General features: G+C 39.8%; 1 protein-coding gene across 1 annotated transcript in view; it reads right to left on the bottom strand.

Moving 5' to 3' along the window:
• nlrb5 (NOD-like receptor family B, member 5) overlaps positions 1 to 12,646 on the bottom strand; it is an 18,351-nt gene continuing 5,705 nt past the window's right edge. The window contains exons 7-21 of the mRNA XM_079380153.1: positions 10,955 to 12,575; positions 10,722 to 10,802; positions 10,502 to 10,573; positions 10,262 to 10,399; positions 9,865 to 10,017; positions 8,068 to 8,148; positions 7,846 to 7,934; positions 7,166 to 7,230; positions 6,888 to 6,964; positions 6,526 to 6,743; positions 6,009 to 6,262; positions 5,307 to 5,423; positions 4,647 to 4,800; positions 4,132 to 4,176; positions 1 to 629 (exon numbers count right to left, since the gene is read on the bottom strand). Of these exons, the coding sequence (XP_079236279.1) occupies positions 331 to 629; positions 4,132 to 4,176; positions 4,647 to 4,800; positions 5,307 to 5,423; positions 6,009 to 6,262; positions 6,526 to 6,743; positions 6,888 to 6,964; positions 7,166 to 7,230; positions 7,846 to 7,934; positions 8,068 to 8,148; positions 9,865 to 10,017; positions 10,262 to 10,399; positions 10,502 to 10,573; positions 10,722 to 10,802; positions 10,955 to 12,575 (3,464 nt within the window). The 3' untranslated portion in view covers positions 1 to 330. The remainder of the gene's footprint in view (positions 630 to 4,131; positions 4,177 to 4,646; positions 4,801 to 5,306; positions 5,424 to 6,008; positions 6,263 to 6,525; positions 6,744 to 6,887; positions 6,965 to 7,165; positions 7,231 to 7,845; positions 7,935 to 8,067; positions 8,149 to 9,864; positions 10,018 to 10,261; positions 10,400 to 10,501; positions 10,574 to 10,721; positions 10,803 to 10,954; positions 12,576 to 12,646) is intronic.

Below are 12,646 nucleotides of genomic sequence, written 5' to 3' on the forward strand. Positions count from 1 at the left end.
GAGGGGGACACATTTATTTAAGCAAATACAACAGAAATTGTAATAATTGTTTTGAAAAACAGTAAGTTATAACAAAATAGGAAATATTTTAGATACAGCTCTCTTTCAGTGTTGTATTAAATAGGCAAATTAGAGTAAACTGTTCCTGTTTTCTGTGAAGCACAAGATTTGGTCATTTTGATGAAGAACACGATCATCAGGATTTACACAAATTTGTGAAGTTCATGCCAAATAGATAATTAATAAATAATAATAATTAATCAATAGATAATTAAAAATAATAATTAAGAAAACAAGCATCTGGATCTCAATCATTACATGCTTTATGTCTCAATCGGACTGAAATTTCTCAGCATTACTGTAGTCAGCTGGTCCAGACTCCAGTTCATCTACTAGATAAGGTTCGTTCTCCTTCAGCAGTCTGCAGAATTCTGCTTTTACAGCAGCTCCTCCAGACTCAAGAACATCCAACAAGAGTCTCATTTTCTCTGGTCGTGTTTCTGCAGCTTGAACTTTACTGTACATTTCACCTGGAATCATGTCTTTAGTCCTCAGACCATCCGCAATAGTCATCACCGATGAAACTCTCAGAATGAGCTTATCTCTGTGTTTGTTCACAAATTCAGTTTCTGATGGAAAACAAATAAGATTAAAAAAAAAAAAAGTTGATTTAAAATAAGTTACTTCAAGTTACTTTTCAAGAATATGTGAAAGAGGGTTCCAGCAGGTTTTATGAAGGTCAGTTTAAGAGTTTTTTAAAAGATCTTTTTAAGACCAAGTAAAGAAAATTAAAGGGAACACAACACACCATAGATTCTCTAAATGTAAATTATTAGTATTAATGTATTAGTAACTTATAACAGGTCCAGAAAAATCATCTTAACTCAGTGGGAAATGTTTTCATACCTCATTGACATACTTGTATTTGTTCTTGTTTTAAGCATAAACTTGCTTAATTTTGTTCAATCTTTCAGAAAACAAGACTTTAACACGACGAGACAAGAACACTCCCCATAACACATGATGTACTCGTTACATCGTAAGAAGAATGGCATCTATGCTAATATTTGTCCGTTTCTTTCTTATTCTGTTTCTCAGTCCGTGTCCGGATCAGATGGTGGATCGGAGCCGGGAGATGATGTCTCCCTGATCGTCGGCGGAGGCCGGGACATATGCCCAGTGAGGACCTCAACTTAAATACAATAAAACTAAAAACAAAAGAAAATAGCTAAAAATATAATAAAAGACCTAACTACATAATACTATTATTGTTAGAAATTGCAACAATATAAAATAGAAATATAATATTTTTACATTTAAAATTTTAATTAAAATTATAAGTAAACAATAAACTCCTGGCCAGAGGAGAACTGGCCCCCAACAACAGCCTGGTGTCACGGTGCACACACGAGGGAGGAACCAGGAACACGCAGACGAGGATAGAAACTCAAATAACATATTTTACTGAACATCAAGACATGGCAGGACAAGGCAAGGCAGACAAGGACATCACACACCGGGGTTAACGAGTAGACCAGACGAAATCTAACTAAACAGACAGGACTAATATACACCGGTAAATCATAGCTAACGAGACAAACACAGCTAAACAGAATGAACTACTAATGACACGACAGGAAACAAACCAAATATGGACACAAGGGGCAGGAACACATGACACACACACAACAGTTCCCTGACATAACTCCCCCCTCCCGAAAGGCTCGTCCCGAGCCTTAACAGTTCCATCGGGGAGGGGGGGTGGGCGCTCTGGAGGCCTCTCAGGACAGACACGGACCACAGGACGGGGACCTCCAGAGCGGAACAGACAGACAGGACCCATGGCGGAGCAGGGAGCTCAGGAGGCCATGGCAGGTGGTAACTGTGGCCATGGCATCCTTCTTCGGCCCACCCACTCCACCCAGAGCTCTACTACCCCCCCCCAAAATTTCCATGGGGAATCCAGGGGGTATCAGGAGCCCTCCGGGGCTAGACAGACAAAACAGTACAAGACACGACAGAAACCCTCCAGGGTCAGACAAACAGGACAGGACATCCCACAGGAACCAGAAGCCCTCCTGGGCTGGCTAGGAAGCTGAGGCTTCCTCTGGGCATGACGAGGAGTCAGGGGCCCTCACAGGGTCCCTCAGCGACCTCCTCCACTTCTGCGACAGGGGGGGCAAGCGGCTGCGACTGGCCTCCATGGCCACAACTCAAGGAGCCGCCTGCCCCAGACGAGTCTCCATGGACAAGACATGACACGACAAGGTAAGTTTAAAATGTTCCTGTGGGCACAACGAACACAAACACGGCTCTCCTGGCCGTGACATGTGGACTTGATCCACGGAGTGGGTATCGGCGACCGGCAGGCTTGAGTCAGCGGCAATCCGGTGGGCTTGAGTCAGCGGCGGACCGGCGGGCATTGAGTCAGAGGCGGACCGGCGGGCATTGAGTCAGAGGCGGACCGGCGGGCATTGAGTCAGAGGCGGACCGGCGGGCATTGAGTCAGAGGCGGACCGGCGGGCATTGAGTCAGAGGCGGACCGGCGGCGTGCACAGGGGAGCCGCGGACGGCGGCGTGAACAGGGGGAGCCGCCGACGGCGGGTTGGCTTTCCCCGCGGACGGCAGCGTTGATCTCCCGCGAACGGCGGGCACGGTGAAGCCGCCGACGGTGGGTTGGCTTTCCCCACGGACGGCGGACTTGGGTGAACCGCAGGTGGCGGCGTGAACTCCCGCGAACGGCGGGCTCGGTGTGCCGCGGACGGCGGCGTGAACTCCCGCGAACGGCGGGCTCGGTGTGCCGCGGACGGCGGCGTGAACTCCCGCGAACGGCGGGCATTGTGTGAGCGGCGAGGTTGGGAGCCGCGGACGGCGGCGGAACATCTCCCGCGATCGGCGGGCTTGGTTGAGCCGCGGACAACGGCGAACTTCTCCCGCGATCGGCAGGCTGGAGGGATCGCGGCCAGCGGACTCGCGGCACTCGCGGTAATCCTGCCGAACTCCCACGCCGACTTGCAGTGGGCTAAGGCGGGATGTCGAGTGGCGACTTCCATGCCGCGAGAGACAGACAAAACAGGAACAAACAAAAGACTTTTCAAAAACTGAAAACAAAACGAGGTGAAGGGGCGCCGCTTACTGTTTAGGTCTGGTCTTCTGTCACGGTGCACACACGAGGGAGGAACCAGGAACACGCAGACGAGGATATAAACTCAAATAACATATTTTACTGAACATCAAGACATGGCAGGACAAGGCAAGGCAGACAAGGACATCACACACCGGGGTTAACGAGTAGACCAGACGAAATCTAACTAAACAGACAGGACTAATATACACCGGTAAATCATAGCTAACGAGACAAACACAGCTAAACAGAATGAACTACTAATGACATGACAGGAAACAAACCAAATATGGACACAAGGGGCAGGAACACATGACACACACACAACAGTTCCCTGACACCTGGTTTCTCCCAAGGGTTTTTTTTCTTCTCCATTCTGTCACAGAGGGAGTTTTGGTTCCTTGCCGCTGTCGCCTCTGGCTTGCTCAGTTGGGGACACTTCATTTCTAGTGATTATCGTCAATTTGATTTCGCAGATACTATTTAAACTAAACTGATCTAGACAATGACATCTCTGAATTCAATAATGAAATGCCTTAACTGAAAATTGAGTGTTTAATCTTATTTGTATAAATGACTGACACTCTATCCTCCAATTTGATACTGTTAAGTGCTTTGACACCATCTGTATTGTTAAAAGCGCTATATAAATAAAGGTGACTTGACATGGACTATTTTACTGAGGTTCTTGCTATGTTTCTGGTCCTGGGAACATTTGAGTTGCGTTGCTGTCTATGAAGGGTCAGAAAGCTCTTGGATTTCATCAAAAATATCTTAATATGTGTTCCGAAGATGAAATAAGGTCTTTTGGGTTTGGTACGACATGAGGGTGAGTAATTAATGACAGAATTTTCATTTTTTGGTGAACTATCCTTTTAAGACCCTTTTAAGATCTTAATTTGTGTAAGGGCATATAAATACATTTTAAGACCCACAGAAACCCTGGAAAGAATCAAAGGAATAAAAAACAAATGAAATGTTGTGCATTCAATACACTGAAGTCAAACCTGTGATTCTTCTCTGAGCAGGAGGTTCTACACCTTGACTTGATGCTAATAATAAAAACATACATAGGAGATCAGTGAGAAATACCTGTCAAACATTTTAAAAAGTTATTTCAGAGGTATCTGTTTGTTACATCATGACATAACAAATACTGTTTCTGTGTCCAAGCCTACAATCCATTTCAAGCGTTCATGCTGGGATGTAATGTTTGGACTGTTCATGCAAATGAACCAGTAAAAAAAAAAAAAATGATGAACCACAATTTCTTCAATATGGAAATTGTTCTAGCTTTTGTTGTGTTTGGTTTGGTGTAAGATTATCTGTTTAATGCTGTGACCTTAACAGAGATATTGTTGTGTGTCAGATTTTATAATATTGCTGATCACAAAAGAAATGCATAATCCGATTGTTATTTATTTAGACACTGTATTGCTTCCTTAAAGTATAGTTGGCTACTTTTTGTTAGTAGCTTATTTTATTTTAGGAAAACAATTTATTTGATCAGAATCATGAGTACCTGTAAGAAGGATTCGCCGTCTGTTCCACACTTCCTTCCCATCTACATTTTCGTCAAAAACACCCAGTCTGACCTCCTTGATATTGACATCCAGAAACACTTCAAACGTGGGGTGATAGTTTTGGCCAAAATTATTACACTCAAAAATCTCACTCTGAAAAAAGAGAAAATCAGAAAATCTTAAGGTTAATGCTTATAATACCATATAACATTTTCATGTGTTATAGCCATCTTTAGCAGATTAGAGCTGGGCGATTTATTTGAGTGTGGATTATCATATCTGAAAATAAATAGCAATTAAAAGTAGTATTTCTGTAGTTAATTTTAAATGACAATGTGTATTTTCCTTAAGAAAAACTGTCATTAACCTGATATCGATTGATACTGAATCAAATCAAGATCATAATTTAACTCAATCATGAGATTCTGAATTGGAATCAACCATTCAAGAAATCTGTGTCAATACCCAGCCCTAACGTACATCCACTATCTAATATTAGTGTGCTATATATATATATATATATATATATATATATATATATATATATATATATATATATATATATATATATATCTAATATCTAATAGCACACTTAAATTTAGCTATATAATTTATGTGTGATCTATGCATAAAGTGTTCTTTATTAAATACTATGTTACCATTGGTTGCACTTCACAATCCTCTGGCAGACAACACAGACTGTATTTTCTGCCAGGAAACAGATGACATTGTGAACTCGTCTCAATGTATGTTTTTTCCTGGTGGCAGCGCTGGACCTTGAGGAAAGGGGGGAAGTGTTGTGGGGACAAAATTTTAACCCAAGTAAATTTACTTAAACTGTTACTTTCACAACGCATTTCTGCACAAAAAGCCAGCATCATATTCACTATCCAACTACAATCCAGTTCAAGCAGTTGTAATGTCACACGTTAATAAAGCTGGTGCTAAACAGAATTTAATTGAACATTTTTTTTGACATTTTCAGGTGATCATGGCTGCAGTAATTAATCAAATGACAAAGTGTTTTATAACATTTAAATGCACTGTGTAATAATTTTCATAATTTTGGTGTTTGACCTACAGTGGTTGAGTGATGCAGTACAAATGCAGCAAATTGAGCAGGATTGAATGCAAACTATTTTAACAGTTGATTGGTGGCAATGATGCATTCTATTGTCTGTGTTTGGATCTAGTGTTCTTTTCAAAATCAATGCATGAAGGCTACTTCTTTTACACAAAAAAGCTCGTAATGTTTGTTAAAGGGGCTTTGAAAGATACACGTTTTGTTAGAATACTCTGTTAAACAAAGTGAATGGCAAAAAGACAGAGCACAAAGAAACAATATGTTCAGATAGCAGTACCTCTGATATTGGAACGTTTCCTGGAAGCAAGTGGACATTAAGTATTTTCTGTTTCTGCTCAACAGTTACAGGTCGAAGGAACAGCAACACTTGGGCAACAATGGGGGAACCAGAAAATATCTTTTTCACGAGTCCGTATATGGAGAGGTCTTTGATGTCAATGATCACATGAGTTTTAGTCACACTGAATGGCTGTATCATTTCTATATTACCCCGAGTGAAATGTGCTACAGCCAAACCGTCCTTATTTTTCTCTGAAAAATACATTTACAAATTTTGTTAAAATGTTTATCTTGTTTGGTCTAATTCATGACCATTGTAGTGCTTATTATTTGATAAGTAATAATAATAATAATTATTATTATTATTGATAATTAAGATCTCTGATCTCACTCCTTGCTGATTATTTAGGCTAGATGGATAGCCAAATAACTGCAGTTTCAAAACTGTTCTATACAGCTGTCAACCACTGTGAAACATATTAATATTACACTTAGTATGTAAAAAATAAACCTACCACAGAATATTTCACAGTGTGGAAGGTGCAGTTGTGAAACTAAACCTGAAGCACAGTCAATGTTGTACAAGGGTCCTGCAGGCTTAATCTGACCCAAACCATCTAACAGACGAGAGTCCCACGAGACAATGTTATACAACATCTTTCCTTCACTCTCCATCTCAAACACAAGGTTGGTCAGACTGCAACGAAACCGACCAGCATGTGGACACAAAAACCTGGAGGCGGAATAATCATTTTCATATTAAGTCATAACTACCTGCATCTTTCATTATGTAAAAAAAAAAAACACGGTCTAACTTGATTTAGGTATCGTTCGTTTAGGCATAAAACAAAATAAAAACAAGCGTATGTATCAATACCTGTATGTATTCTTGTGTTTGTCCTCATCACCTCTCTGAATAAGTTCAGGTGTGAAAACTTTTGCATCTTCTGAGGACTGATACAGAAAAGAAGAAGGGAATAGTTTATCCTCAAAATACTATAATTGAAAAATGTAAAATTTCTCCAGTTCACCATAATATTTGTTGATTGAATTACTGTGAATTTGTAAGCAATTTAAAGGCATATTGCTTAAGTAAATACAGGTACTGGCCAGGAAAGAAAAAGAAAGAAAATAAGTGGCACAACTCTTACTCACTGACTGTTCAGTTGATGATTCAACTTTTATTGATGAGTAAGACACTGAATCTGAACTCCCTCCTACTGTCAGACAAAACACAAGTCAAACAATTTAAGACAATTAAGAACAAAGGAAAAACATCTCAAATTTAAAATAAAAAACTCAAGTAAATCAGATCACATTGTATGTCTGGTACAACACACTTATGCTGATATGTCCACAATGGTTGTTTGAATTGACTAAGTGGCTTAAAATCATATAAAAAACATAAACAAAAAAAACAATGAATTTATTAAATGAAAACTTATCATTTTTGGCCTCAATGCTTTCTCAATTGTGAAATACACCTAATTAAGTCCTAATTAAGAATAAAAACAATTAACATTTTTGTTAATTAAATCATTTAATTAAACTGAACAAATCAATAAAAGGTAAATAAAACAACTTTATAGGAACTAAAATAATACATTTAAACCGAACAGTAAGAAGTCTCACAGACTCAAATAAAAGCTACCACAGAAATAATGTGTCACTACTTTCGGATCTTCTAATTTACATTTATGCATTTAGCAGACGCTTTTATCCAAAGCGACTTACATTGCATTCAAGTTACAGTTTTTACATTTTATCAGCTCTTTTTAGGACAATGGACAGGAGTCTGAATTACATATAAAAAAAATGGTACACATTTAGCTTACTTTTACTCTCGCTCTCTTCTCTCTTTGTCTTCACCTCCTCCTTTGTGAACCTCTCCACATATGGCTGAATAAACAGGGATTTCCTCCAGCTAATTAGAATAACATTTAACATGGATAATGATGACTATCCTGCAAAGTTATTGTTTTCTGTATATCCACAGAAAAATAATATCCATATCGAAATGAAAGAAAAGACTAATGATTTATATAATAAAATCTTACACAGTCAGAGTCCAACCCATCAGCTTCAATGATTCCATCAGGGATTGGATTTGCACCAGGATTTCTTTTCCGATATTTAAACTGAAATACATCATAAGAAATTTACTAAATGTATTATGAAACTTTAGGAGCTTCTGGTTCGCAATGACTGGGGAAAACCTAAGGTTTAATGATAACTAGAATATACATTTCCTGAAGAAAATGTGAGTGGGTGCTTGCAGTGGTAAAACTCGCCACTCGGTTGCTAGGGTGTAAGTAGTATTTCTATGTGCTAGAATGGAAGATATCCCTCTTTGGATTTTGGTTGCTAGGGTACTCTATTTGGTTGCTATGGAGTTGCTTGGCAGCTGCCAAAGATGAAACTACAAAGGCTTCTTGTCAAATGATATAAACCAACTCCCATTTCTCTGTGTCATGCAGAATGGAAGATATCCCTCTTTGGATTTTGGTTGCTAGGGTACTCGGATTGGTTGCTATGGAGTTGCTTGGCAGCTGCCAATGATGAAACTCCAAAGGCTTCTTGTCACTATGAATGATATAAACCAACTCCCATTTCTCTGTGACATTCAGAATGGAAGATATCCCTCTTTGGATTTTGGTTGCTAGGGTACTCTATTTGGTTGCTAGGGAGTTGCTTGGCAGCTGCCAATGATGAAATTTCACATGCTTCTTGTCAGTATGAATGATATAAACCAACTCCCGTGCCTCTGTGACATTCAGAATGGAAGATATCCCTCTTTGGATTTTGGTTGCTAGAGTACTCTGTTTGGTTGCTAGGGAGTGGCTTGGCAGCTGCCAATGATGAAACTGCAAAGGCTTGTTGTCACTATGAATGATATAAACCAACTCCCATGCCTCTGTGACATTCAGAATGGAAGATATCCCTCTTTGGATTTTGGTTGCTAATGTGCTCGACAATGGTTGCTAGGGAGGGGCTAGGAACTGTTGAGGTGATTCATGATTGGCTGTTTGCTGCCCCGAGTCAAATGAGACCACCCTCATGTTTATATGACAATTCAGATATCCCTTTAATCTCTTTCAGTGGATGTCTATGGAACTTGTTGCTGAGGTGCTCTAAATGGTTGCTAGGGCGTGGCTTGATAGCTTCACAATGATCCTAAGAGATTGATTGGTCGTCTGAGTAAAATGAGCCCGCCCCCTTGTCTCTATGACACTGTGATCCAGAGCTATGTTCAATACAAAATCCCTATGCAATTTACCATAGTAGGTGAAACGCATGCGTTTCATGGGACGTCCTGCTCCATAGTAAGTCAATGGGAAATTTTGGGCAGCTCCTGCCCCCCAGGAGTGCAACTTTTACCCCAATGTGAGGTATGTTCTTACAGAGCCTGCCAGCCTCTTCAAATGTGGCAAATCACAAGTTTCTGTGAAATCCTCGCTCTGAGCTATGACTCAAAGTTTGTCACAATGTTAAGTCTATGAGATTTTTTGGGCGCTTTTTCACCCCTAGGGCGAACACCGTACCCCCCGATCGCTTATAAAAGTCATAGCACACCATTCCCGAATAATCCGCATGATTTGACGCCTCATTCGTGGGTCTGTGATAAAAGCTGCGGGAGGAGTTACGCACCAAACATTCGGCGGAATGAAGAAGAAAAAAATTAGAATAATAAGTATGAGCAAAAACAATAGTGAGTGCCTTGCCTTTGGCAAGCACCCACTAATTAATATTAGAAATTAAGTGGAAAAATGTATCAAGTTATTTTAGAAGTAAAATTTTCAAAAATAATAACAAAACTACATAAAACCTACTTTAATGGCCAGATATTGAGTTACCTGAATTCAGTCAGACTGGGACAGGCCTGAATGAGAGACAGGATTTGATTGGCCAGTCTGTTAGTCAGATTTGAAACCTGCAGACAGACTTTCTTCAAACCAGACACAGATTTCAGGAACATCAACAGACGAACTTCCTCTTCCTCAAGACCACTAAACAACAACAGCAAAAAAACTAATTTATATTTGGGACATGCTGGCCCTCAAGCACAAAGCTTAAATAAGAATCAAAATAAAAGTGAATGTGATGATATTGTGATTCCTAGCAATTCAATTACATCAAATTAACCAAATAACCTTTTTGGAAAAAAATTATTGTTTTCCAAAATGCTCAGCATGATGGAAATGACAGCAATTCTAAAGTGATATCTGGAAAAAGAATGAAGCTTCCACTCACAAATAACTGTAACTGTGCATTGCCCGCTCGTTCTGCTGTTTTACCCACTTGATGGTGGAAATCAATGAGTCTGGACAGGTTAGAGTAAATTCTGTCTTTAATGGTGTTTCTATGACCACTGATGAGCAAACAGACAACCTGAAGCAGTGAGAGATAAGAACAAAAATTAGTGCAGGTAAAGTGTAGGATGACAAGGATAACAAGTGAGATAAATGATGGTGGTCGTGAGCTTCGTCTTACGTGATCTCTTTATCTCTGACTGACACAATCTCTGGGCAGAACACACTTCCACTGTTTTCAAGCAGCTTTATACTGGCAATTAAAATAAAGGTATATAAAGTGCATTAATTGGTAATCAAATTATATTTTACATCAAACTCATGAAATATACTGAATAATTGGATACAGGAACAACTCATTTCTTCTGTTCAAAGTTATTCTGAAATTAAATATACGTTACATCAGTTTATGCAGAATCTTCCCTTCACCAGCAGCTGTGATCAAACAAACATCATCATCTGAAATGCGATCCATTATTAACCTTGAAAAAACATCAGGTATTTAATACTCTTTATACAGCATTTTATATTGTGATCAGGACTGGCACTCAATTCATGAAATTCTTGATAGTTTAGCTTATTGCGAAAGGTTGGGAAAGACTGTTAAGACTGTTAATGCCTGAAATTCACTCACCACAGCTCTTTACAGCAGTACAGTTCAGGTATGAGCATCTTCAGATTATCAGATGTTACATGGAGTTTCAGGTTTCTGATGTGTTCACAACACTGTAAACAGTACTTCAGCACCCAACAGTCTGTCATTTTCAGTGGTGTATTCGATAGATCTATCAAAACCAAACCTTCCAAGACCTTTTCAACATAGCTCTCCTCATGGAGCTCATAGAGACAATGGAGAATGAACAGCATGTGTTCATTTTGATATCTCTGTGAATACTGATTGATCCATTCCTTAAGCTGGGTTTCTATGCTGATAGAAAAGGCCATGTTGTGCTTTTCAAAAAATGATGGGATGCATTTTTTCTTACAGAGACCACAGAGGAACAGAATCACAGGCTGCAGCAGCTTTGCATGTCTAATTTCTACATCTGCTGTTGAAAATTCTCCATCAGACCAAGAGGAAAAAACACATCCTCTCTCTACAGTGTGAAGCAGCTCTCTCACTTTTCTCTGGGACTCTTCTTCATCCACAAGGACACAGTAGAGAGCAGTGAAGAACTCCTGAAAGCTGCGATGCATAAAACTGAACATTGTCTTATGCCATATTCTTCTTTTCAAGAGTAACTTGGACAGGAATGGACTGTAAGCAGGTTCTGAAACCATTTCATGCAAGCCTTTCTCATCAAACAGCACTTGTTGTTCCAGCATCCCTCTCTCTGCCAGCTGACCCAGACTCCTCAGCAGGGTCGGGGCAGACTGACTCAAACCCTGGCAGTGATACTCCAGTAGAGTGGACACAAAGTCAACGTAGATGGAGGTAGTGGTTTCTACTTTGTTTGTTACGGCACCTAATTGGACCCTATCACTGATGATCCGGCAGATAAGGGGAATGGAACAGGCAGTGAAAAGGGTTTCATTTGCTATCACAGAATAATACGCTCCAAAGAAGACCTTCTGGAAGTACTTCTCCACGTCATTCTCATAAAAGCCCATGAGCTCAGTGAAACATGGTTGTCCTTTCAGCAGTTTGTTTACTGTGTCCTTAGTTTTGGTAGTGACCAGCAGGAAGGACTTTGGCAGGATGTGACCCCTCAACAGGGAACAAAGAATGACTTCAGGTGGGGCTTTCTGAAGTGGATTAGTGTGTGCTGACATATAAAAAATGTCCTGTGTAAGTCTCAACTCATCAAATCCATCAAAGATGAAAAGCACCTTCTCTGGTGACTGTTGTAGTATCTGTGAGATCTGATCTGATGTTAAACTACAGCTGTAGCTCAAGAGCTCAATTAAATTAATCTCCTCAGAAATACACATCAGCTCCTCACACCTCATATAGAAAACTAACTTAAAACGTCTAACAGAAACTGCGTCAGATGCCCAATCCAACATAATCTTCTGTGCTATGATGGTTTTACCACTGCCAGAGTCGCCTCGGAGAATGATAGATATCAGACCGTACAAATGAAACAACTCAGACAAACAGATGTTCTTAAAACTTCCATTTGCATTTTTTTTCATGATAACTGGTTCAGTATACAAGGCAAAAAACGACTTTTGTTCACCACACAGGAAGCTCAACACACTCTCATACTTCCTTTTGACTGACAGCTTATACTGCTGTACAATATCCTCAGCTCCTAAAGGACAAATTAACCAACAATGTAATTACACTGATTATTTATCATTTATTATTGCCATTTATTTTTAG

Source organism: Barbus barbus, assembly GCF_936440315.1.
Source record: "Barbus barbus genome assembly, chromosome: 26".
In the NCBI taxonomy this organism is placed as follows: Eukaryota; Metazoa; Chordata; class Actinopteri; order Cypriniformes; family Cyprinidae; genus Barbus; species Barbus barbus.